General features: G+C 47.4%; 2 protein-coding genes across 2 annotated transcripts in view; one reads left to right on the forward strand and one right to left on the reverse strand.

Annotated features, from left to right (window-relative positions):
* Positions 1–14,097: 14,097 nt before the first annotated feature.
* Positions 14,098–21,287, reverse strand: RHBDD2 (rhomboid domain containing 2). Its single transcript, XM_036410337.2, has 4 exons — positions 21,036–21,287; positions 18,373–18,780; positions 16,890–17,040; positions 14,098–14,619 (listed from the first exon to the last, which is right to left on the reverse strand). The coding sequence occupies exons 1-4, from the start codon at positions 21,217–21,219 to the stop codon at positions 14,265–14,267; spliced, it is 1,098 nt and encodes a 365-aa protein (XP_036266230.1). The 5' UTR covers positions 21,220–21,287; the 3' UTR covers positions 14,098–14,264.
* A 65-nt stretch (positions 21,288–21,352) lies between these two features.
* The window catches only part of LOC118703411 (C-C motif chemokine 26), a 39,367-nt gene continuing 34,326 nt past the window's right edge, over positions 21,353–26,393 (forward strand). The window contains exon 1 of the mRNA XM_045571177.1: positions 21,353–21,455. The gene's annotated coding sequence lies outside the window, so the exon portion shown is untranslated. The remainder of the gene's footprint in view (positions 21,456–26,393) is intronic.

The raw sequence follows: 26,393 nt of genomic DNA on the forward strand, positions 1-26,393 counted from the left end.
CCCCATTTGGCTCAATGGATAGAGCGTCGGCCTGTGGACTGAAAGGTCCCGGGTTCGATTCCAGTCAAGGGCATGTACCTTGGTTGCGGGCACATCTCCAGTAGGGGCTGTGCAAGAGGCAGCTGATCGATGATTCTCTTTCATTGATGTTTCTAACTCTCTATCCCTCTCTCTTCCTCTCTGTAAAAAATCAATAAAAAAATATATTATAAAAAAAAAAAAAGAGTGACACATGATTGGTTTCTGGCCAATAAAACAGGTGGGAAGGTCTGCTGAGAGGCTGCATAGAAGGGGTTCTTGACTCCCCAGAGAGACAGACACTAGAAGAAATAGCCCCTTTCTGCCTCTGGATATTGTCTAGTTGCATTGTGATTCCCAGAACTTGTACAGCGACTTGTGACCATGAGGGAAACTGGCCTGAGCACAATGACAGGTCATTGGTCACACCTAAACCATTGGTCACACCATGCCGGATACCCACCCTGCCTCTGGACTTCTTTCCCTGGAAGATAATGAATATTCGTATTTGTTAAGCCAATTAGAGTTGGGGTTTTGTTATTTGAAGTTGAATGTATTCTACATAATCTTCTCCCCAGACCTCACTTGCATCACTCCCCATCACCAGTCAGCAGAACCCCCACTCATATGCCCAACCCTGGGCTGTGTTCTTAGGACCCCAAGATTACCCAGGCACTGTATCTGTCCTGGGAAACCTCATAGTTTTGAAGGAAGGGACTGGCAGGTAATTAGACGGCTACGAGCTTGTGAATGGAGCCTGAGGGTGTCTGGGGAAGGACACACTAACTGTCCTGGGCGATTTGAGAAGGGTTCTGGGAGTTGGCATTTGTGGTAGGAATCTTATAGGCAGACAAAAAGAATGTGTTTCAGGCAGAGCTATCAGGGTAAATGAAAATGTGCAGTTTGCTTAAAGGACATTTAGGCCCATTGGGGAGGAGGAGAGTGGTGAGCAACAAGGTACATTTTAGATCAGAAGAAGCTAAATGTTCAGGAGAGAAGTGACAAGGATCTCACCTGCGTAGGGCCAGTAGTGAGAACTAGTGACAGAGGCATTGTAGAAGCCCAATACTAGGCCTCAGAGACCGAGGGAGACAGTGAGCATGAAGGGCTTAGGGTAGAAGAAGCAACAGAAGAGAGACTAGATGAATCTCTGCTTTGGCTCCCTAGAGATGTTATAGGAAAGAAGTGAGCCATGGTGGGGCTGCTGTCAGCTCACTGGAAAGTCAGAGAAAAGGGACCTTAAAGTCAGGTTTAGGGGGTTAGTCCAGGATGAGCTGCTGCTGCCCACTGCTCTCATGGTTACAAATTTCATGGGGACCCTTAGAGTTTAAGAGAGAAAAACAAAGATGCAAGCCTGACAGGGAAGAAAAATGTGGACTTGCTCCAGAGAGAGCCTCTGTTGACATCCTTTGTTTTTATTTTTTATTTTTTACTTTATTTATCATTTATTTATTTATTTATTTTATTAAATTATTATCTGTGTACATATCTTACCATCCCCCTCCCCATACATATCCTCCCTCCCCAGAGTTTTGTGTCCATTGGTTGTACTTATATGCATGTATACCAGTCCTTCGGTTGATCTATTATCTCCCCCAGATCTCCCTACCCTCCCCGCTATAATTTGACAGTCTGCTTGTTGCTTTACTGTCTCTATATCTATCTTTTAGTTCATCAGTTTATAATTTTCTTTATTATCCATAAATGAGTGAGGTCATGTGGTGTTTCTCTTTCATTGTCTGGCTTATTTCACTCAGCATGATGTTCTCCAATTCCATCCAGGTTGCTGCAAATGATGAGAATTCCTTCTTTTTTATGGCAGCATAGTATTCCATTGTGTAGATGTACCATAGTTTTTGGATTCAATCATCTGCTGACAGGCACCTAGGCTGTTTCCAAATTCTAGCTATTGTAAATTGTGCTGCTATGAACATAGGGGTGCATATATCCTTTCTGATTGGTGTTTCTAGTTTCTTGGGATATATTCCTAGGAGTGGGATTACTGGGTCAAATGGGAGTTCCATTTTCAGTTTTTTGAGGAAACTCCATACTGTTCTCCACAGTGACTGTATCAGTCTGCATTCCCACCAGCAGTGCATGAGGGTTCCTTTTTCTCTGCAACCTCGCCAACACTTGTCGTTTGTTGATTTGTTGATATTGGCCATTCTGACAGGTGTGAGATGGTACCACATTGTTGTTTTGATTTGCATCTCTTGGGTAATTAGTGACTTTAAACATGTTTTCATTTGCCTTTTGGCCTTCATTCTGTCTTCTTTTTAAAATATTCTATTTAAGTCCATTGCCCATTTTTTAATTGGATCATTCATCTTCCTTTTATTTATTTTTAAAAAATATATTTTATTGATTTTTTACAGAGAGGAAGAGAGAGAGAGAGAGAGTGAGAGAGAGAGAGAGAGAGTTAGAAACATCGATGAGAGAGAAACATCGATCAGCTGCCTCTTGCACACTCCCTACTGAATATGTGCCCTCAACCAAGGTACATGCCCTTGATCGGAATCAAACCCGGGACCTTTCAGTCCACAGGCCAATGCTCTATCTACTGAGCCAAACCGGTCGGCTCATCTTTCTTTTATTTAGTTGTATAAGCTATCTGTAGATGTTGGAGATTAAACCTTTATCAGGCCAACACCGGTTTGGCTCAGTAGATAGAGCATTGGTCTGCGGACTGAAAGGTCCCAGGTTCGATTCCGGTCAAGGGCATGTACATTGGTTGCGGGCACATCCCCGGTAGGGAGTATGCAAGAGGCTGCTGGTCGATGTTTCTCTCTCATCAACGTTTCTAGCTCTCTATCCCTCTCTCCTCCTCTCTGTAAAAAATCAATAAAATATATTTAAAAAAATAAAAAATAAACCTTTATCAGTGATAACATTTGCAAATATGTTCTCCCATACAGTGGGCTTTCTTGTTGTTTTGTTGATGGTTTCTTTTGCTGTAAAAAAGCTTTTTATTTTGATGTAGTCCCATTTGTTTATTTTCTCTTTAACTTCCATTGCCCTAGGGGCAGTATCAGTGAAGAAGTTCTTTTGGCATATGTCTGAGATTTTGCTACCTGTGGATGCCTCTAGTATTTTTATGATTTCCTGTCTTATGTTTAAGTCCTGTATCCATTTTGAGTTTATTTTTGTGTATGGTGTAAGTTGATGATCTAGTTTCATTCTTTTGCATATATCTGTCCAATTTTCCCAACACCATATACTGAGGAGACTGTCTTGACTCCATTGTATATTCATGCCTCCTTTGTCAAATATTAATTGAGCATAGTAATTTGGGTTGATATCTGGGTTCTCGATTCGATTCCATTGATCTATATGTCTGTTCTTGTGCCAGTACCAGGCTGTTTTGAGAACAGTGGCTTTGTAATACAGCATGAAGTCTGGTATTGAGATCCCTCCTATTACTTTACTCTTCTTTCTCAGGATTGCTGTGGCTATTCCGGGGTCTTCTGTTGTTCTGTTTTGATTTTTTTATCTCTCTTCTTCAGGGGCTGGAATCTTAGGGCAGGGTTTCAGCTGAATGTTCATCAGTTTCCCAGGTGTGTTTTATTTATTTGTTTCATTTTGTTATTAAGGTATTATATGTGTACATATCTTACCATTGCCCCTCCCCCCCCCCCCCCCCCCCCTATCCCCGCAAAGTGTTTTTTTTTTTTTTTAATATGCTGATGGATCAAAATGAGGGCATAGGGGAGTTTGGGATCATTCTCTGGTCAGTTTCACTGCTTTACTTTTATCTTGGGTCTGCTTTGTGGCTGTAATTGTTTTTTGTGTTTTTAGTTCCCCTGACTTTACCTGTCCTAGGATTTGGCTGATACAAATGGCACTAATTGGGGCTCTGTTATCTATCAATATTTGCCTGACAAGGTGATTTAAGCTATTTATTCTCTCGTTAGGGAGGAGAGGTATAAACCATTTGCTCTCAAGTGTCCTTGGTTAGGGAAGATAAGGTCTTGCGATTCACTAGCTTAGCAATTTTCAATCTTTTTGATCTCTTAGCATACATCAACTAACTACTAAAATTCTGTGGCACACCAAAAAATATACTTTTTGTGAATCTAACAAAAAAAAAGGTATAATGTTGATTCATTCACACCAGATGGCTATTGTTGTGTTCACTGTTGTCATTTTTTTTGTTTGACCAACTAAGGCAAAAGAGGTCAGTGCCCCTGACTAAATATTATAGTCAGGTATCGCATGTTTTAAAAATTCTTGCAGCACACCAGTTGAAAATCACTGCATTAGCTATCTGTGAATTAAATTGTTTGGCCTTATTTAATTCTTATTCTTGGGGGAGGGGTAGAGAGAAAGAGGAAGGGAGAAAGAGAAACATCAATTTGTTGTTCCAACTATTTATGCATTCATTGGTTGCTTTTTGTAGGGTGAGACCCAGATATGATTTGGGACATGCTTATACTGACGAGGGATCGAATGTGCAACCTTGGCATATCGGGACAATGCTCTTCCTAAAACAGCTGTTTGGCCAGGGCCAGTTTAATTACTTTGTCTTAGGTTTCCCATTTCACTTGCCAAGAAATTGCCTTTCTTCTCACTATCCTGCCCCACGCCCACAAATTGTGTTCCCAGCTGATCATGACACTTCATCACACTGTTGTAATAAAATGGACCCTGGCTGTACCCCTTCAGCCTGGCACAGTGGTCAAAGCCAGAGCTGGGGTGTTCTGCCACCTGGCTTCAATCCTCGCTAAATCATATCACCTTCGATAATAGATTTTGCTTCTCTGTTTTGCTCTATAAATATGCCAATGATAGTAGTTCCTACTTCACAGGATTGTTGCAATGACTAAATGAGTCATTTACCCAGCAAATAGTTATTGAGTGCCTGCTATGTGCCAGAACAGGGAGAACCAGAACTGTTCTAGACACTGGGATTAAAGCTCTGATCTTATGGGACTCCAATTCGGTCAAAGTATACTGATGGCCTGCTGAGTGCCAGAAGCCAGACATCTGGTGACATCTGGCCATGGTCTACAGCCTTTGGATGCCACCAGCCAACAAAGGGGTGCATTTGGAGCAAGACAGGTGGGCCAAAGTGAAGTCTGGGTCTTTCCTACATGCCTCAGTGACTCTTTCATCAACGCTCATCTGCCAGGGAGAACAAAGCCAGATCTCACCCCTCCTTTTCTCAGGCTTTCCTAGCTCTGGACCTTGCCTTTTAGGACTGGCAAAGAGGACAGGCCAGGCTTCCTAAGGCTGGGGAGCTTGAACTGTTACCTAATGCCACTGGGCTCCTCCCAGGGCCAGCAGCAACCTGAGCTCCAGCCGCTTTCTCCCTTTGTCCCCCACCGCCTTCCTGCAACCTGACTCCAGCCAGACCTCAGTTCTCAGGAAAGCAGAACCTTTCCCAGGTACAGAAGGCACCAGGAAGGCCTGAATCCTTGGAAAGGGAGGGCCCAGGGCCTGCAGGGAGGCCCAGGCGTCTCCCATCACCACTAGCATTGACTCCAGAGACAAATTCAGCCTAAACATTCCAGGGGGCTTGTGGGACACCGAGAGGGACTGAGCCACATTGGCTGGAGAGGTGGGGGTGGAGGCCAACACAGGCAGGGCAGGCCAGAGCAGCCTGCACCCCAGCAAAAAAGTCTCTGGGGGAATGGGATGCTGCTGGTGTGTGGGATTTGCCTTCACTCCCTGTGCAGCCTCAGGAAAGGCTTCTTTCCCTTCACAGGGCCTTTCCAGCACATTCATTAGTGACTCTAGGCCAAACCAGCTTGTGAAGGTCTTTTCCACGAGAAAAACTTCCAATATGCAGTCCCTGAAACATGCTGTCTGCTTCTTCAAGCTTATCCACCTGCTCTCATGTAAAACCCACACACAGCGATGCATCCACCGCAACCTCCCCAGGCTGCTACTCTCGTATACACTCTCAAAACTCCTTCATCCAATCCAGGGCTACTGCAGGGAGGAAGACTGGTGGGGATGCTGTTATTGGAACCTCCTGCCCTCTCCCCCAGGTCCCAGGAGAGGTTCTGCTCCTCCTCCCCTCCCTCTTTGCATTTCAGGTAAGGAGAAGGGAAACCAAATTAGCAGGATTTGGCACCCGCAGTTCAGGCCAGCTGTCTTCTCTTATAGCTCGGGGAGGGACATGGGCTCACTGCTGTCCCGGTACCCTGGCCAAGGTGGCAGGGAGCTTTCCTTCCCCTGATAGAGCCCTCGGAAGTCAGGGCTGAGACAGCCTTCTTCTCTCTCTCTATCTGCCTGCTTCCTCAGACAGCAGAAAGGGGAAGAGTGTGGAGCAGGTGAGATCTGGGAGAGTAGGATATCTGAGCTCTATCCTTCCATCTGGGGAAATGGTCTACGCCCTAGCTTACCTCTAATGCCAGGTAACTTTTCCATGCACCTGGAGCCCTGAGAGTAATAGAAGAGGAACCACACATGGGAATGTAGAACAACAAAAACAACAGAGGGCTCAGGGCTTTAGATTCACTTCCTGCCAACTCAGGAATGCCCCTGGCCGAAAGCCCGTGGCCATAAGCCAGTCCATCGCATGACATTCCTGGAGACCTGCGGAGAGCCAGTTCACCCTGTGGTAGAGATTTCAGGCCCCAGAAGGGCCAGCTCTGCTTGTCCCTAATCATCCAACCTCCTTGAGACCCTTGAGCCCTGGGCTCACAGGAGCAGCTCCAGGAGAGAGCTCAGTTTCAGCCTGGCTCTGTCACTAGGCATTTGTGTGGCTCCCTTCAGACCTCCGCACCAAACAAGCAGGAACTTCGGTCTCTGCCGCCCACAGGATCAAGACCAAGTTCCTTAGGCTTGGGACCTCCACCATGGCGCCTGTGGCCTCTCCACGTTCATGTCTTTGCCGGCCCTGTGGACCCTCCCACACCTAAGTTCCTGGCTAGACAGACAGAACACATTTGTCCTGAAATAAGCTGTTCTTTCCTTCTCTACATTCCACTCCGCGAGGGCTGCTCAGCGCTCCAGGCCAGGTTCAGGGATCAACTCCTCTGGGACACCATCCCTGGGCCCCGAAGGGCTGACTGCTCCCTCTTCTGTGCTCTGCAGTGGGGAGCAGATGTCTCTTCTGGATCTGGTAATCCTTTGGGTTTCATCTGCCTCACCATATGGCACTGGGACCAGGCTTTGTTCGTTTGTATGTCCCCAGGCCCTGGAATGAAGCCCAGGATGCAGCAGGCGCTCAGTGATTATTTGATGAGAAGTGAATTAATGAATAAATTAGTAAGTAAAAGGGTGAGGGTGGACATTGTCAGGGGTTAGGCTCCCAGGATCTATGTATGGCCCTTGCCTCTGTGTTCCCTGTGGGCCAGGTGGATAGGTCACTGGGCTTAGAGCACTGAACTGAGCATGAGTATGCTCTCCCTCCCACACCCAAGTTGCCCAATGCAGTTTCCCAGGGTGATAAGTACTGATTGAGCAACTACGGTGTGCAACACCACGTGCCATCTATCTCCCACCCTCCAACTATTCTGTCCTGTCCCTTGAGCCTGCCCAGCCCATTCCCACTGGGCCCTCTACTCTTATTCCTCTGTCTTCATGGAGTGCTCTTTGTTCTGATCCTCTCATGGCTGCTCCTTGGATTCTTTCAGGTCTCAGCAAAAAAACTCATCTCCTCAGGGAGGCCTTCCCTGATCTCAAGTTGCTGCTCTCTGTTCTCATTAGCCTGTTTAATTAGTATGTTCAGTGAATGCGCTGTTCCATGCTAACTCATATTTTTCTTGTTTATTTGTTTGTCTGTTTACCAATTGTCTTTCCCTCCCCCACTCCTCCCACAACACATTGTTAAGAAGGTGGCATTTGGCCATCCTGTTCACTGCTGCATCCCAGCACTGGAATAGCTCCTGGCACACAATAGCTGCTCAGTAGATGTTTAGTGGATGTTCAGTGAATGAGTACAAGTGAATGCCAGGCTTCTTGGAAAAGGGTCCAAGCCAGACAGTCTAGTCCTCAAGGACTTCACGGTGCAGCAGTCAGACAGGTACCCAGAAAAGGCTAAAGGAAATTAATACAATTTGCCACCATTGATAAAATCTTTCACTACCCACAGAAGCCGCATTGATTGCACATCACGCCAGGTGCTTCTGTTCTTTAATGTTCACAACCTCCCTAAAGGTAGGAATTACTATTTCCACTTGCCGGTGAGGGAGCAAAAGCTTGGGAGATATGCCTGCCTCCAGGTCAAATAAGAGAAAGAAGCATGGTTTTAAGCCCTCCCCTCTTTAACATACACTGAGTGGCCAGATTATATTATGACCACCCCATTAGTATTTCGTTGGGCCACCTTTTGCCTTCAATGCTGCGGCGATTCTTCTAGGCATTGACTCCATGAGATGTTGAAAGGTGATGTGAGGAACCTGACACCATGCCTGATGAATAGCACTGTCCAGTTCTGTGAGATTCGATGGTTGTGGAACCAGCTGCCTGATGGCTCTTTTAACTTCGTCCCACAAATGCCCAATTGGATTGCGATCTAGTGATGTTAGGGCTACCTAAGCAAGGTAAAGCCTCCCTTATGTTCTTGAAACCACTCCTGCACAATACGAGCACCATGGCATGGCGCATTGTCTTGTTGGAAGAAGCCATCTCCATTGGGATACGCCATCAACATGATAGGATGAACTTGATCAACAATGATACTTAGATATGTTGTGCTATTCAGACGTTGTTCCACATGAATTAAAGGGCCCAAATCATGCCAGGAAAACATGCCCCAAACCATAACACTGCCCCCACCAGCTTGAAAGGTTGTACTCATGCATGTAGGGTGCATGCTTTCATGCTGTTTCCGCCAAATTCTCACTCTGCCATCTGCATGATGCAACAGGAAATGTAATTTATCGGACCACATGACTTTTTTCCAGTGCTCGGCTGTCCAATCCTTGTGTTCCTGTGCGAATTGGAGACGTTTTATCTTGGTAACTGCAGACAGCAAAGGTGTTCCAACAGGCCTTTGGCTTCCATATCCCATATGATGCAGTGTACGGCTAATTTGCCTAAAAACATCAGGTGTTCATAATAATCTAGCCACTCAGTGAGTGTGTCTGTGTGGGGATGGATTGCAGGAAGGGTAGAGGTCTAACCCATCCAGCCTGGGGTAGGGGACTCCTTTCTGCTCTCCTCTGCCCAGGGAGATCCCAGGGTGCAGATGGGGTTGGTTCTGTGTGTCCTGCCTACAGAGCCTGATGGGAAAGGTCTCACCTGCTCTTACCCAAGCTCCCGGTCTCTCTTCCAGAGTTCCCAGCCATCCTGGAAATGTTTGGAGTGCTCCCACATGCCAACCCCCCGCCCCCGGACCCCCACAGAAGAGTCTGTTAGCAGAGGGCCTCAGGATAACTCCTGAACACTGGGACCCAGTGTCTATACCTGACCTCCTGGAGTCAGCACCCCCAAGTGAGCTCAGCTGGCTCACATGAGAGTCCCTACCTGCTTGCAATCTTAGCTGTTCATCAGCTCACTCCTCCATCTAATGACCAGAGCGGTGGAGGGAGCAAAAACAAGTCAGGAGACCTGAGTTCTCTGCTGGCTCTGTTACAGATTCACTGTGCGTCCTTAGCCAATAACTTCCTCTCTCTGGGCCTCCCTATCCTGAATGCAGTGTGAGGGCTGGACTCAGGATCTTTTACAGAGTTCCCTCAATGTTTGATGAGCCTAATTCATAGCAATGGCTCCTGATGATGCAATTCCAGGAAGGGTATGATGGGCAAATGGAATGGGAGGTTTAGAGGACTTTCCAGTTGTCCTGCTCATTATGGGCCACAAATGGTCACACCTGCTCGTGAAGTGAGCCTTTCCAGAGGTGTCCTGTCAGCTGTCTGGTTATCTCACACAGTGCCTGTAGCATGGTGTGTTTGGGGAAAGACAGGAAGGTGGTGGGGACAAGATTGGGGAGGTAGACTAAAATCATGCTGGACAAGGTGGAGGGAGAGGGAGTGCTTGCTTTGCTCTGTGAAGTAACATGTATACATGCATGCAGGTACAGCGTGTACTTGTGCACAGATCAACTTATGCATGATTTTGTGCATGGATAGGTATGAATACGTGTAGGTATGTGCCTTAACCACATACATGTGCATTTTTGTGGGTGCATATCTACCTGTTTGAACTTAATATATGGATGAGGCCCCAGATTTGTGAGCTCAAAATGTGTGTTTATGCCTGTGTAGGGTGTGTGTCAGCGTCAGCGGGGGGGGGGGGGGGGGGGGGGTTTGGGGGGCCTGGGGACTGCATGGTTCCAACTGCCTTGGACATTGGGAAGGCCCGAGCTGTCCAGAGCCACCTCAGTGGGCAGCCTGCCTGGCCATTGGTGCCTGGGGGCTGCAGCTAGGCCCCCAGGAGGAGGAGTTCCATTAAGCTGGCAGCTTTAGGATGTGAGTTGGTCATGGCTCAGGGGCACAGTTGGGCAGGCAACTCTTTGGAGATTTTTCTGGGGGAGCAGATCTAGGTACAAACCGGAACCATGGAGCAGGGTTCCAGACGACTTGTGATCTGAAGATGGCCCCAAGCTTCAGGTCCAGATTAGGGTGCTGCTCTTACAGCTAACAACTGTCTAGGCATGGAGGTTAGAGCCCAGGAAGCAACCTGGGATAGAGGTTGGGGTGGTCCCCCTGTGAGATTCAGGAGCCCAAGGGTCCAGCACCTACTCTGATGGTCAGCTCCCCTTCTCTTCCCTCCCCCATTCTGTGCTTGGGGAAACTTCATCTTACTGGATTGTCCTACTTCCAACCCTACTCTGGATGCTACACACACACACACACACACACACACACACACACACACACCGTGAACAAGCAGGCACCTTCAGGCAGGACAGGAGCACTGAACTTCAAGTGGGAACGCTATGTGTATGTACACTGGTACACTCTCAGCTTGGCCACACTCTCCTTGTGGCTCCAGAAAGTCATTTGTGCTCTATCTAGGCTTTGTTTCTGTCTATCCAACCCCACTGGCCAGGGCCTCAGGCCAGGTTCTCCTCATTTCCATCTTGGGCTACTGCAACCGTCAATTTCCTGTCGGCCCCTCAGCCTCTGTGCTCCAGTTCTCTGCCTCACCTACTGGACCGCACCTTCCTGTCTTTGCTCACAGGGTCACCCTCTGTCCTCCTGGTCCCTCCCTTGCCTGGTTAACTCTCCTCCTCCCAGAAGTCTCTTCTCTGACTCTCCCAGGTAGGCTCCTCTCAGATTAACTCCCCACAGCATGTCTCCCTTAATGAACTAGGAGTGCATGGAAGGCAAGGCTGAATCTTTTCCATCTTTATGTTCCCAAAGCTCAAGACAGGCCTGGAACTCGGTAGTTGCTCACAAAGTATGTGTTAAAAGAAAAAAGATAGAGGGGAGAAAGGAAGGAACCCTTGCAGAATGCTCATTACGTGCCCTTTCACTGTCCTAGGAGCCAGCTGTTTTCCTCCCTTACCTCCAGGGCTGAGGAGCATAGCAGGCCCCAGGGGAGGTTCATGGAGGGCTGTCATAGTGCAATCCCGCTTCTCTGCTGCCTCCTGCTGCTGAAGAAAAGAAACTGCTACAAGTTTCTCTGGCTGCGGTGTCCTGCCCTGCCTTGGGGATAGGAAAGACATTTTTCGGAGTGCAGGGAATAATGGCTCTCCTTTATGCTGAATGTGCTGTATTCTTCATTCTCCTAACAACAGCCAGAGGACATGGTTGGTGCTGTCCTTCCCTCCCTCCAAAGCCCACTCTCCATGGAAGGGTGTGAGCTGCAAATCTGATTCCCAGCTTTCCAGGCTGGTCAGGGGGCCTTCTGAGCATCTGGAAAGTATGGCTGGATTACAATTCTTTGTTTATCCATTCCCTGTCCCTCCCCTCACACCTGGCCTGAGTTACCCCCAAAGGCAGGGATCACCTGTTCATTTGTTCAACAAATATTTATTGAGCATCAGCCTCGTGTTGGGGGTTCTATGATCTCTGACCTGGGTGGATTTGGACTTTCATCTCAATCTTTAGCTCTGACTTGAGGATTGGCAGACACTCTGTTTTCAGACATGGGACACACTGGAAAATGGGGAGGGGCTTTGGATCCCCTCTGAGTCCTCTAAAATGTATGTTGAGGGGAGAAATGGCCCCTCTGACCTCGGTCCAGGCTTCCTGCTGTTAGCTGTGGCCAGACCAATGGAAGCCCAGAGGAACAGACTAAGAACCAGTCTCACAGCAGTGTGGCAGGGGCCCAAGTCAGGGGCTGCTGCTGGCTGCACTGCCAGCACCAGCCTGCCTCCTTGGAACTCCACTAGTAAAACCAGGGCAGAGGAGACGGTTGGACTCTAGGACCTCTGAGGACCCTCACAAGTCTGTTACTTGGGGACCTGTGAGAAGGCCCCAGCCAGACCAGGAAATGGAATTAACCACTGGTGATCCCAAGGCCCATGGCTTCCGCAGTTCCACAGCACAGTCCACACAGGAAGGCAGACACGAGGGATGCCACCCTGCCGCACTGGGAGCAGGTGCCCTCTCATCTACTTCTGGGTCCAGGCCTGGGACTGGGGTGGAGGGAGAATGTTTAAGGAACACATAGCAGCCTGTGTTCACTGAATGACACCATGGGAAAGGTGCCAGATCCGGTTGGAGACAGGTCCCAGCCAGGCCCTGCCAGACCTGCTCTGTGACTGCAGACAAATCCCAGCTGTAGTCTGGGCACCCAATTTCTCGGCTAGCGTCCCTACTTCACAATCCCCCTGGGGAGTCATCCTCTGCGCTTCATCCCCCACCCCCTTGTCTAGAGTAGGTGCCTGTCACTGTCTGCTCTCATCTGGACTGGGTGGATCTATAGGTGTCTTATTGCCTCTAATACCAAGAATGTGTCAAGGAGCCAGCCCAGAGTAGGCCATCTGGCTCCTGGAATTAACAAGTCATGTGTTAGGATATTCGTGAAAACACCTGCAACTTGGCATGCGTTCTCAATGTGAGCCCGCTGCGAGGAGCTCCGGCTGATGGCTTATAGAAGCCATGCGCTCCCCTCAGGCTCACAACCTGTCCTGTTCTGCTTCAAAGGAGCCCCTCCACCCAAAACTACATTTCCTGGGCTCACTTGCCAAAAGGTTCCTGGTTAATTTGGCCCATGGGAGACCCTGATGCTAGAGGACAGGTGGAGAAGTGAGGGCTCTTGCTTCAGATGCCATCACTGCCAGTGCCCGTATCACCCACTCCTTAGTATAAGGTCTTGCCAGGGAGTCCTTCTTGTGGTCCCACTTCTGGCTCTGGTAACACCCTCTCCTCCCTTAGAGTAATGGCTTCCTGCTGTCGCCAATCTCAAGGTTGCCAAACCTTCCTGTCTGCCCTTTTAGTTCTCCAAGCACCTTTGCAGCTCATTTCCCATATCAGATCCCCATCGGGTGGGAGGCCATTTGCCTGACTTGACCTCTGCTAGATCTTTCCACTTCACTGTCACACCCCACCATCATCCCTGCCCAAATCCTGCTCTCCATATTCCCCAGCCAGATCACACAGACCACAAACCAGGTTAGAGGCTGTTTATTTACACAAAGGTAATCCACACTACGTATCCACCAGCATGCTGCTGCGGTTCACACTGGTCCTTCTCACCACTTCTAGGGCAGAAGTCTTAAGGAGCGGGGAGTGAGCAGTCACTGCAGGGGAAAAACACTACATATGCCTGCGGATTGCCGAGCACACCAGCTGGGAGGTCCCAAAGGACAAACACAGACACTATACAGTCAAGAGTACTATACACAGTGACAAGAAGGAATTGCAAAATTGGAACTGACCACTGGTGGCTACTGACAACCAAGGAGCCCAGTTGTGCCACTACAGAGCTAGGTGTCGTCATGTAATCAGTCTTGCTTCTGCAGCTACAAAATGGGGACAATAAACTATGCTTCACAAAGTTGTCATGAAAATGAAATAAGGGCCTAACTTGTTTGGTTCAGTGGATAGAGCATTGGCCTGCGGACTGAAGGGTCCCAGGCTCAATTTTAGTCAAGGGCACATGCCTGGGTTGTGGGTTTGATCCCCAGAAGGGGGTGTGCAGGAGGCAGCCAATCAATGATTCTCTCTCATCATTGATGTTTCTCTCTCTCTTTCTCCCCCCCCCCCCCGTCACCCTTCTTCTCTGAAATAAATAAAAATATATTTAAAAAAATGAAATAAGGACATATAGCAAAGTACTCACAACACAGAGCCTGGCACAGAGGTGCTTAATAAATATTTTTTTTTTTGTCAAGAAAACCTTAGTTCAGGAGGATCTTCTTCAGAAGATCAGATGTAAGATAATTTCCCTAAAATTTCCCATCAAGCAATCAGAACCCTTGAGCATTCCTTGGACTTTGTAGGCTCTGGAGTGGGCAGGGCCCTGGGATATTTAGTGGCAGGGCAGTTGAGGGGAATGAGGGGCTGGACCCCTAAGGAGACTGCTACAGAACCTGGGTAGACACAGGAGTTAGGGGCTGTGCCAAAATGGTTCTGCACGTAACACAGGCCGGAGGCAGGCTGGTAGGGAGGCAGCCTGGGTATGTGCCCACGAGCACAGGCTGGCCAGGAAGCTAGTTTCTGGCCATTGGCACGCTGCAAATGGGCAACAAGGGGGACTGGGAACATGTGAGGGCAGCTTCTTTGTGTTGGGTAGGAGCCGGGCACAGGGTTCAGCCTGGAATGGAACAAGAGAAAAAATGGTCATTCAGCTAGAAATGCCAAGGCACACAGCATCCTCAGCTGTCACTCCACAAGAGAAAAGCTTGGGGTCACTGTGCTACTTCATATTACAATGTGCTTTGGACACTGCTGTAACGGATTCTTAAGTACTAACCAGGGAGAAAGATTAAACTCAACCAAACAGAAAACAGATGCCCAGAGAGGGAAGGTCCCACTCATGGTCCTGCAGCAAGCCAGCAGGAGGAAGGGCTATTGGGCTCATGAGTGAGACCACCCGAGTGTAACCTACTTGCAACAATTTGCAAACTGGGTGGAGATGGGGACCAGATCACAGTAATCAGCGGCTGGCTCAGCAATTCTACCCAAAGAGAAAGGATCCATTCCTGTGGGAAGAAGGGTAGAAGGCTCTAATGGGGTAACAAAGGGCTTGGGCGCAGGCCTGGTCTGCTGTGAGATTTTCTACCTGCGATTTCAGGAACACTCACTCACTCACAGCTCAGTACTGGCTGGCTGAAACCAAAGCGACAGGTGTGGGGAGCTTATCTGTGCTGAGGCTTAAGACCCCAAAATAAACACTGTGGCTGAGCCTGCGAATGGAGGCACAGCCTAAGTTTTATCCTCTGAACTTTTGTGTGAAGTTCCAAATATGGAGAACGAATGCCAATACCATTGATGTCTGTTAGGTAATGGGACTAAACCTGTGTAGATTGTAATTAAAACCTGACCTTACAAATCAAACCTACAAGTACTTAATAGGACTTCCAGGACATTTTAAAATGTAGAGGTTTTGGCCTACCAGAAAAGAGCCTCTAGGGAGGCAAAGCTGTCTAGACAGCCATGTCAACTGTCCAAACACATAGTGTAATATTGCCCGTGTGCCTTATCAGACCATCTCACACTGTGTCCTGTTCTGGGTACCTATAGCAGGCCAGGATAATGAGGGACCAAACATGGAAGGAACTGAAAAAGTTACCATGTCCCCACCCAGATCTGAATGTCACGGTGAAGCAGGATCACAACTGGCACAGTGAGTTACAGTTATAGAGAGGTGACTGCAATTCAACATGAAGAACTTTCTCATCAGGGGCTGCCTTGGAGTGAGCTCCCAGCCACTAGGGGGTGTGCGTTAAGATTGGGTGACCTTGACCACAGCCAGCTGTTTCAGAGGGGACTCTTTCACAGAGTGGGAAATTGTATTCCAGGACCCTTAAGTCCTCTCTAGACTCCATGAGAACAATTAAAAGTCCAAAAGCCACAATTCACCTCATTTTATATTAAGCAGTCTCCCACACAGTTCGGCCTCAGGAATTACTTGTCTGGAGCAAAGTCGGTGAATGCGCAGTTTTTATTTTTGCAATTATCCACCTCCCCAAATATGTGCTTTTGAAAAAATGGCCAAAGGGCTCTGAGCCTGTGAAGGCTGAGAATGTCCACCTCCTGAAATAAAAGCAGCCTCCCATTTATCCCAAACCCCATATCCAGGCAGTCACAGAGGACAAAATCTACCTCACAGATGGCCGAAGGCAAAAAGGGGCCACTGGCATCCTGACTTCACAGTGGGCACTTACTTTTGGAGGAACCATGTCATCTGAGGATGGACAGGAACCCGAGGAGGACAAGAGGCTGACAGAGTGGCACAGCGGAAAGGGAGTAAGGAAGACCTGGAAGCAGGGGACCCTAGCTCTAGACTGAGCTCTCCTGCCTGTTACATGGAGAAAGACTCTCCCTCTTCGGGCCTCCTCTCTAAAAGGGAGCAATGAGGCTACGAGAGCTCTGCCGGTTCGCTTCCACCATTCACTGAGTTAATGAGTCTGGACTAGAAAGAGTAAACTTCACCTTCTCTTGCTGGGTGGCCAAGAATACCTGATCTCTCATGTCTTGGGGGGTGCTACCTACTAAGCCCCCAAGTGAGCTGTGTGGCCTGTCTGTGCTTCTTACCAGTATGCCATGCTAGAGCCCAATCCAATCTGTAGAGTGCTTGTCAGTGCTGAGGGCTGGTAATAACACTGTGTAGGACCACTCCCTCAAGCTGGCTGTCACTCACTCACAAGTGCTTCGAATGCCTTCCCCCTTCCCATTCCTGCTCACTTCCTACTTCAGATGCAGATGGCCAGAATCAAGAGTGCTCAGAAGACATCTGTGCATAGATTTTCTGGGCCCAGGGCGACTCACATCCTGTTCCTTTTTTCCTGTGACACTGAACTAGTCACACCATCTACAGGCCCTGGAATTGCTTTAATAAGATTTAAGAATTCTGTAACTTACTTCCGGTTCTGGGCTGCCCTTCTTTCGGCCGACGAACTTGAGATGTATTTGAATGTCGTAATTTTCCTCATAAGGTAGAAAGGGAACTCCTTGTCAAGCTTCAATGCCTTTCTCTCTGAGATGTCAACGGGACAGCAGTATGTGAGGCTATCTGATGTTGGCATATTAAGGAAAATTGGAGGCAGCTAAAGAGAGGAGTGCCGAACATTCCCCAGAGAAGAATACAGATTCCCACATTTAATATACAGGGGCATTAGTCCACCATAAACTCTGATTGGTTTTTCAAGCTCAGGGGAAAACAAAATTTAAGTTTCCATCCCCTATACCTCAGAGGGAACAAGGTCCAGCAAAAGGAGAGGGCAGAGCCCTGGCCGGTGTGGGTCAGTTTGTTGGGCATCATCCTAGGCATGGAGGGGTTGCAGGTTCAATTCCCAGTCAAGGCACATGCCCAGGATGCGGACTCAATCCCCAGTGGAAATTGTGCAGGAGGTAGTCAATCAATGTTTTGCTCTCACATTGATGTTTCTATCTCTCTCTTCTTCTCTAAAATCAATAAAAATGTATTAAAAAATAAAAATAAAAAATAAAAGCAAGGATTGGAGAAGCAATATATGCTATCCACAGGAAACAAGCTTTGCATATAAAAACATTAAAAATATAAGGACGAGCCCTAACTGGCTTGGCTCAGTGGATAGAACATCAGCCTGCACACTGAAAGGTCCCATGCTCAATTCTGGTCAAGGGCATGTACCTTGGTTACAGGCACATTCCCAGAAGGAAGCGTGCAGAGGCAGCTAATTGATGTTTCTCTCTTATTGATGTTTCTAACTCTCTATCCCTCTCTGTAAAAATCAATAAAATATATTAAATATGTGTGTGTATATATATACTTCTGGTCAAGCTTCAATGCAAATTGATTTGCTTCATGTAAATCCCAATTTTAAGAAAGTAGAAAGTTGGAATAATGATTAGTATCAGACAACGAAGATTTTAGGGCAAGGATATTTTTTCAATTGATTTTTTAGGGAGAGTGGAAGGGAAGGAGAGAAAGGGAGAGTGAAACATCAATGAGAGAGACACATTGATTAGTTGCCTCCTGCACTTGGCCACAACCAGAGCGGAACTGAACCTGCAACTTAGGTACGTGCCCTTGACCGAACTCAAACCCAAGACCCTTTGGTACATGGGCCAATGTTCTAACCATGGAGCCACACCGGCCAGGGCTAAATCAATATTTTACTAACTGGAAACACTAAGCTGGCATGAAAAGAGAGCTATATTGATATTTTCCAGAGGAAATTCCAGCTTAGAAGAGGGAAGCAACAGATCTACCCAAGACCGTGAGGTTTTCAAAGCTGAAAGCTTTAACCCAGGTTACCTATATCTGACGCCATGGCTCTACCTACATGACCCTTCTAGACTCTTCAACTTGGTTTACTGTTTGGGATGTCAACGTTCTATCATTCCCTTCTAGGAAGGATACATGCTAGCCCAACTGCAAGTCCACAGACGTTAATGAGAAAAGAGGTCTGAGGAATGAGCCAGGAGGCACACACCAGGAGCCATGGCACCAGTATTGAGGGTACAACCACGCCGAATACCAGGGCCCTCCTCAGCCGGGAGTGGACAACACTGACTCCCAGCATGGCAAAGGCCACTGGGGTGAAACCTCTGGCAGGCTCCAATTCCCCCAACCTCAACAGCGATGACATGGTCTCAAATGACAAGTAGATCATAGCAGAGATGAAGGCGAAGAGCACGGTGAAGAAGCAGTGGCGGACGGTGCCCACGGTTCTCTCAAAGTTGCCAGCAAAGCGCCAGATGATGACAGCACCACAGAGCAGGGAAACTGGATTCTCATAGACAAAGATGTAGGTCACCAGCCTGTAAACTGTAGAGGGAGTTGAGTTAGAGGCCTGACAATGGGTTGCTCCAAGGTGGGAAAGACAGGTTACAACCCACCTAGAAAAGGGGGAATAGCTCCTAAAATAGAGCACCGAGAACCAGTGAAAATCCGCCAGGAGCCAAGATAAGCAATAGGAAGCAACAATGATCAGAACCCAAAATAGAGGCATAAATGTCTAAATCCCTGTTCTTTCCCACAACTGGAATAAGTCTTATCAGTGACTGATTTCCATGTGGGAAAAAAAAACAAAAACACTTTTAGCACAAAATGGTCTTTGAATTTGTAATTTGCTTTATGCCCCTTTTTAGGTTTTAATACTGACCTATCTCACCAGGCAGTTTGAGGGTTAATTAATTGTAACAGCTTCAGGGTGGATTGAGTGGGTGTCCCTTAACACTCTGTATGCCAGTCTCCTCGGCTGTAATCCTGACCTCTCCTTCCATAGTGGCTGTTCAGAGGAAGAAAAAAGGGACCATGAATTATTTTGTATCTATAAAGATCACTATAATCATATATAGTAAAAGGCTAATATGCAAATTAACCATCACTCTGTCACAAAGATGGCAGCGCCCATAGTGGCTGGTGGTGTTGCCCGGACCATGAGCCCCAGCATCCTGTGTACCCTGGCCCACAGAAGGAGGGTGGGCGGGCCTCTGGTGAGGCCAGCCGGGGTGTGGGATGCTGGCATCATTGCAGGCCGGGCTGAGGGACCTCCCCTCCCCACCCCCGTTCATGAATTTTGTGCACTGGGCCTCTAGTCTAAATATAAAATTATCACTAATAATATAGGTGTAAAACTGAGAAGTCTTGCTTACCCAATCCTACAGGTAGAGTGATACTTTATGTGCAATAAGACAACAAATTATTTAACTTTTCTAAAAGCAGACATGTCTTACGTACTTTTATCCTTGTAGGCCAAAACATTAAACTGAAGAAGGGGGACTGGTGAAGTGACAGTACTACTGGCCTTGGAGCCTAAAGACCTGGAGTGGAATCTTGGTTCTATTATGTAAGGGAAGGCTGAACTTAGTCAAGTCCCTGGGCCTCCCTCTTGGCTTATTTCCTCATTGTGAAGTAACAGATTATACTTGAGGCCTTCAGAGGTCTTTTATGTGTCTAATACTCATATACCCACGAACTCCACACTCAGGGAAGCTGTAAATTAAAGAAAAAGGGGAGCTCAGTCTAGGCTGACATTTTGCATCTGTCTATGACCTCTCTGTATCCCAGCAGTAGGGGAAAGCTTTAGATTTGAACAGGGAGGCAGGTTGTAATCCTCAGCCAGGCCATCTCTTTGTTGGGCTTCATTATCTGAAGGGTACATTATTATTTGTCAAATACTTCCACAGCTAAAACTTCAAGTATAATGTGAAGCTTCTAGAAGCAACTCTATATGATTTGGGGATTATATACCCCAAAGCTCCATTTCCAAAACATCACACGATGAAAAGAAAAACCTGGGTTCAACTGACTTATCATTCTGTTTCTCTGCATTAGGCCTCAGTCTCATCTAAAGAGCAATAATAAAGCCTAAATAATGGGATAATTGAGAGGATTAAATCATGTGAAATTGCTTTGCAAAACAGCAAGTCATATACATTCCCCACCTTCTACCCAGAAAAGAATAAAATTTTTACGAGCAAATGTTTATACGCCATTGCTCTGGAAATTTCTCTCCCCCAAAGAAATCTAGCCCCTCCCCCCATGAGCTGGGAATCGTGAGTCAGGATTTAGATACAAACGCAGAATCAGAAGAAATTCCAACCTCAACAGGCCAGTTCGCTTATACAGGGGTAGCCACAGATAAAGATGTAATGTCTTGATGAAGACATGAGGAGAAAAAAGACATTCCAGTGGGAGGGAGGTAGGCCCTAAAGCAGACCTGAGTGTGTGTGCGTATGACAAGGGAGGGGGTGGGGAAAAATCCTCGGATCGTGCGCATGGGTGAAGGAAACCTGCTTCCTAGCGAATGAATGGTGGGGGCCTCCGTCAGTCCAGCGGAGACAGGGAAGGGAACACATGAAAATAGGGAAAGATTGCAATGACGGTGGAGGGGGGCTCCGGAGAGACAAAGGCGTGGAATGTGGGAATGGTCCTCCGGGTGGAAAAGATGATGATGATGCGGATGGAGTGCTGGAGGGAAGGCCTGATGGCGCGGGTGCGGGGAGGCCAAAGCCCAGGGCCTTGCGAGGGCGGAGGAAAAGGGCTGACACCAGGCTCTCGAGCCCGCCCCCGCTCACCTTGCCAGCCGTGCAGGTAATCGGACCGCAGAGCCAGGCCGGAGGGCGGCAGGGTCGGCTGCTCCAGGAGCAGGAGCATGCGGGGCCCGGACACCAGGAACGAGATCAGCACCGTGAAGAAGGTGGCGGACGGCATCTCCATGCGCAAGCACCAGCTTCGACGTCCGGCTTCCGAGGCCGCCATGGCCACCGCGGCTCCCGCGTCTGCAGTGCGCCACCGCTGGCTCTTTCCGCCCCCGGTGGCTGTCACCCCGGCAACCGCGGGGCAGGCGGCCGGAAGCTCCGCCTCCCCCAGGCCCCGCCCGCTTCGAGCTGCCCAATCCGGTTACGTGGACCAGCCTCCCACACGCATACGCAGTGGGGAGTCCTGCCTGCACCTTCTTCCTCCGAATGGTGATTTGTGTTTCATCTCCGCTCTAGGTACCAAATGACTATTGTCCCTGGTGCTTTACAGAACACTTCTCTCCCTCCCCCCTCTCCCTCTTTCCCTTCCTCCCTCCCTCCCACTTCTCCCTCATTCCCTTCCTTCCTCCCTCCTCTCCCTCTTTCCTTTCCTCCCTCCCTCCCTCCGTCCGCCCTCTCCCTCTTTCCCTTCCTCCCTCCCTCCCCTTCTCCCTCTTTCCCTTCCTACCTTCCTTCCCCCCTTTCCCTTCCTCCCTTCCTCCTTTCCTCCTTCCCTCCATCTCTCTCTCTCTCTCTCTCTCTCTCTCTCTCTCTCTCTCTCTCTCTCTCTCTCTCCCCCCCCTCCTCCCTCCCTCCTTTCCTCCTTCCCTCCATCTCTCTCTCTCTCTCTCTCTCTCTCTCTCTCTCTCTCTCTCTCTCTCTCTCTCTCTCTCTCTCTCCCCCCCCCCCCCCTCTCCATACACCCCCTTACATGTGTTTATCCCGGTTATAGGGATGAGGAAACTGAGGTCTGGGGAGGTCCTGGGTCATTCAGTTAAATGGCAAAGACGGGATTAGAACTCAGGTCCTCCCACTGCTAAGGAGCAGGTTGGGGACCGGAACACCTATGCTATGGCCCGGATTTGGCCAAATGTACAGCTGGGGTAGCCTTCCGTGGCTGGTTGGCTGGTATGAGAGGCAGGAACGGGAAACTAAAGAGGGGTTCTATGAAGGCACTGAAGTGTTAGGAATGTAATATGCCACCTTAATAATCAAGCACTTGAAATTAGAAACGCAAATTTGCCACAGAACAGCTGTTTTTAAGGTAGAACACTGGAATATTGTTTCCCTGATTACAGATGCTCTAGAAGTTGAGGCAACTTGCCCAAGATCCCAAGTGGGACATGGTAGTACTGGGATTTGAACCGGGCTTGCTAGGCTCTCAAGTTCTGCCCTTTTCCCTCTATTCCCTCTCATGTCCTGCCTCCGACTGTAAATTTGACTTGAGGCCACACAGACTACTGAAAAAAAATAAATGCTTCGCAGTCTGTGCTGGATATTCAGATTCATTCTCAGGCCCTACTCTGCCCCTTCTCTATAGCTTTATCAGTGTCTGTGTTCCTTAAACATCAGAAAGAGAACCAGAGAGTCTTTTGTGTTTAGTACTAAAATATAAGCATAATTTTCCAAACATAAATATAAAGCAGTGGGGCATATTTAAATGAATACTATGTACATGTAAACTGATGCTGCTCATGACATGGGCATAAAAATTAAGGTTTTACGCAACAGGATGCAAGATATAAATCAGGATTGTGGTGGAGCAGCTAAAAAATAGTGTGCGGGAACTGAGGCTTCTGGAACTGAAGTCTGAGCCTTAGAAAGAGTAAGGAGGTGGTGGTCCCATTCCTCTGTGCCAGTCAGGCCATTCCAGGAGTTCTGGGTCTACTTCTAGACCCACATTCTGAAAAAAGACGTGGGAAAACTATAGCGTGTCCAACAAACAGTGACCAGGATTGGGGGGAGGGGGGTTGGGGGGAGGGGAGAAAAAGGGAACAAAGAGACTCCTTTCAGAATGGGCTTTGCTAGAGAAGAGGGAATAGATTGACTCTGTGTTTCTCTGGAGTGGAGCCCTGAGGCAGAATGGTGGAAATGGCACAATGGAACACACGCTTAGGAAAGAACTGTCTGACAGTTTGGGTTGGCCATCCATGGAATGAGGTGCTTTGATTCATACTGGTCTTCCCTGGATGTGCAAGCAGAGGCCCTCCGGTGATTTTGAAGAGTGGTTAAAGGTGGAACTATATGCCTTTTAAAATCTTTTTGGATCTTCAGTTCTAAGACTGTTAAACAAACACAGATGCATATGGAGGGGTGATACACTTACCAGAGGGTTGAGGATAATCTCATTTGGTTTGGCAGAATGTGTTGTGATGACTACACATATCCCACAGCCAAAGGCTGTGAAGTCGAATGCAGAGGTCTCCTGTCTCTGATTTTGTCTTCTCTTTGATTCTGCCTTCCTCTCCTCATTTTTTTCCAGTTATGCCTCTAGAAAACTCAAAGACCTTCCTTAGACTCTTAGGGATGAAGAACTGGAATGAAAAAACAGAAGCTCCTTCAGCAGGAGGGCCTGGGGATGGGCACCACGGGACTATGAGGTCATTTTTATCCTATCTGCTTTGCCCTTGGTCCACAAAGAGACTTCCAGCCTCAAAGGAGCCACCCAGAGACACCTCTGTTTACAGTCCTGCTGAGCATCCTCCTCCTGTGTGGAGAGTGCCTGGTTCTCCACATGCCAGACTTTGAGGCTGGGGTGCAGGTGACTTCTCGGGGAGCGCGCACACCAGTGTGGACATTTCTAGCTCAAATCTGTCAGCAAATGCTGTCATCTCTACCTGCAACCTGTTCCTCACCCAGCAGCTGGATACTTTATTAAAAAGTAAATTAGATTCCGGTTGGCGTGGCTCAGTGGTTGAGTGCCGACCTGTGAGCCAGGAGGTCATGGCTAGATTCCTGATCAGGATTCCTGCGTTGTGAGCTTGATTCCCAGTGTGGGGCATGCAGGAGGCAGCCTATTAATTATTCTCTGTCATCATTGATATTTCTCTCCCTCTCTAGAAACAATAAAATATATATTTTAAAGGATGCTTATTTTATAAAAGTAAATTAGAAGGTACTCTTGTTTTACAATTTAGAATTAATAGGAAACCCCAAATGTCCAATTCCTTGCTAACCTTCTTCAGCTCATCTTCCACCACTCTACACACCCTATGGGAGACGAAATAATCACACACACACACACACACACACACACACTCACCCCGTACTCCCAAAGATGTCCATGTCCTAATCCCCAGAACCTCAATGTAGCAAAAAGGGTCTTTGCAGATGTGATTAACTTAGAAATCTTGAAATGGGAAGATTATCCTGGATTATTTGAGTGGGCCCAATGGAATCCTGAGTGTCTGTTGAAGGAGACAGGAGGGTCAGAGGGCCAGAAGGTGATAACGATAGAAGCAGAGGTTGGAGCTATTGGGCTATGTGCTTTGAAGATGGAGGCAGGGGCTGTGAGCCAAAGAATGAGGCAACCATGAGAATCTGGAAAAGGTTTCAAGGAACCTGATGTAGCAGGGGTGGGGAACCTTTTTTTTGCTAAGGGCCATTTGGATATTTCTAGCATCATTTGTTGGCCATACAAAATTATCAATTTAAAAATTAGCCTGCTATATTTGGTCAAACAATTAACTCGTCCCTAATGCCTTTGCAGGGCCGGGCCAGATAATTTTGTGGACCTTATACAGCCCAAGGGCCGGGCGCTCCCACCCCTGCCCTGCCCTAGAGCTCCAGAAGGAACAGGTCTGCTGACACCTACATTTTAGCTCGTTCTGGACTTCTGACCCCAGAACCGAAAGATTATAAAGTTGTTTTTTTTCCTCCAGTCCTTTTTATTATAGTAAAATACATATAACATTTACCACCTTAACCATTTTAAATGTGCAGTTAAGTGCTGTTAATTACATTAATTTTGTGCAACTGTCGCCACCACCCATTTCTGTAACTTTTCATCTTATAAAACTGGAACTCTATGCCCATTAAACAATAACTTCCAGTTCCACACTCCCCAGCCCTTGGAAACCGCCGTTCTACTTTCTGTCCATAGACTTTGACTAGGTGCCTCACATAAGAAGAATCATGCAACCTTTGTCTTTTTGTGACTGGCTTATTTCACGTAGCATAATGTCCTCAGGGCTCATCTATGTTGTAGCATGTCTCTTCCTTTTTAAGGCTGTGTAGTTCTTCATCATATGGATATATTACATTTTGTTTATCCATGCATCTGCCGATGGATACTTGGGCTGCTTCTACCCCTTAGCTATTGTGCATAATGCTGCTGAGAACATAGGGGCACAAATATCCCTTTAAGACTTAGTTTTCAATTCTTTTGGGTATATATCCAGAAGTGAAGTTGCTATATCATATGATATTTTATTTATTTATTTATTTATTTATTTTAATTTTTAAAAAATCAACATATTTTATTGATTTTTTACAGAGAGGAAGAGAGAGGGATAGAGAGTTAGAAACATTGATGAGAGAGAATCATCCATCAGCTGCCTCTTGCACACCCCCCACCGGGGATGTGCCTGCACAACCAAGGTACTTGCCCTTGATTGGAATCGAACCAGGGACCTTTCAGTCTGTAGGCTGATGCTCTATCCATGGAGCCAAACTGGTTTCAGCGTATGATATTTTTATTTTTAATATTTTGAGCAGCTGTATCATTTTACATTCTCACCAACAATGCACAATTCCAATTTAACTAGATCCTTTTAAAATATATATATATATATATATATATATATATATATATATATATATATATATATATTTTATTGATTGTTTTACAGAGGAAGTGAAAGGGATAGAGAGTTAGAAACATCAATGAGAAAGAATCATCAATCAGCTGCCTCCTGCACACCCCCCACTGGGGATGTGCCCGCAACCAAGGTACATGCCCTTGATCGGAATCGAACCTGGGACCCTTCAGTCCACAGGCCGACGCTCTATCCACTGAGCCAAACCGGTTTCGGCCAATTTCACTATATCCTTATCAACACTTTTTTTTTTTCATAGTAGACATCCTAATGGGTGTGAAGTGGTAATTTGTGGGGTTTTAAAAAAATATGTTTTTATTGATTTCAGAGAGAAAATGAGAGGGAGAGGGAGAAAGAGAGAGAGAGAGACATCAGTGATGAGAGAGAATCATTGATCTGCTGCCTCCTGCAAGCCCCCTGCTGGGGATCGAGCCTGCAACCTGGGCATGTGCCCTTGACTAGAATTGAACCCAGGACCTTTCAATCTGTAGGCTGACGCTCTGTCCACAGAGCCAAACCAGCTAGGGCAACTTGTCTTGTTTTAAGCCACTAAATTTGTAGTAATGTGTTACTGTAGCAATAGGAAGTGAATATATTC

Source organism: Pipistrellus kuhlii, unplaced genomic scaffold (genome assembly GCF_014108245.1).
Source record: "Pipistrellus kuhlii isolate mPipKuh1 unplaced genomic scaffold, mPipKuh1.p scaffold_m20_p_4, whole genome shotgun sequence".
In the NCBI taxonomy this organism is placed as follows: Eukaryota; Metazoa; Chordata; class Mammalia; order Chiroptera; family Vespertilionidae; genus Pipistrellus; species Pipistrellus kuhlii.

Coding starts and splice junctions, on each gene's coding strand:
- RHBDD2 (XM_036410337.2), bottom strand. CDS start 21,219: ATGGCGGCCTCGGAAGCCGGACGTCGAAGCTGGTGCTTGCGCATGGAG. Junction 18,781..21,035: donor TTACCTGCACGGCTGGCAAG/GTGAGCGGGGGC, acceptor CTCCCTCTACAG/TTTACAGGCTGGTGACCTAC. Junction 14,620..16,889: donor AGGGCAGCCCAGAACCGGAA/GTAAGTTACAGA, acceptor GTTCCATTCCAG/GCTGAACCCTGTGCCCGGCT.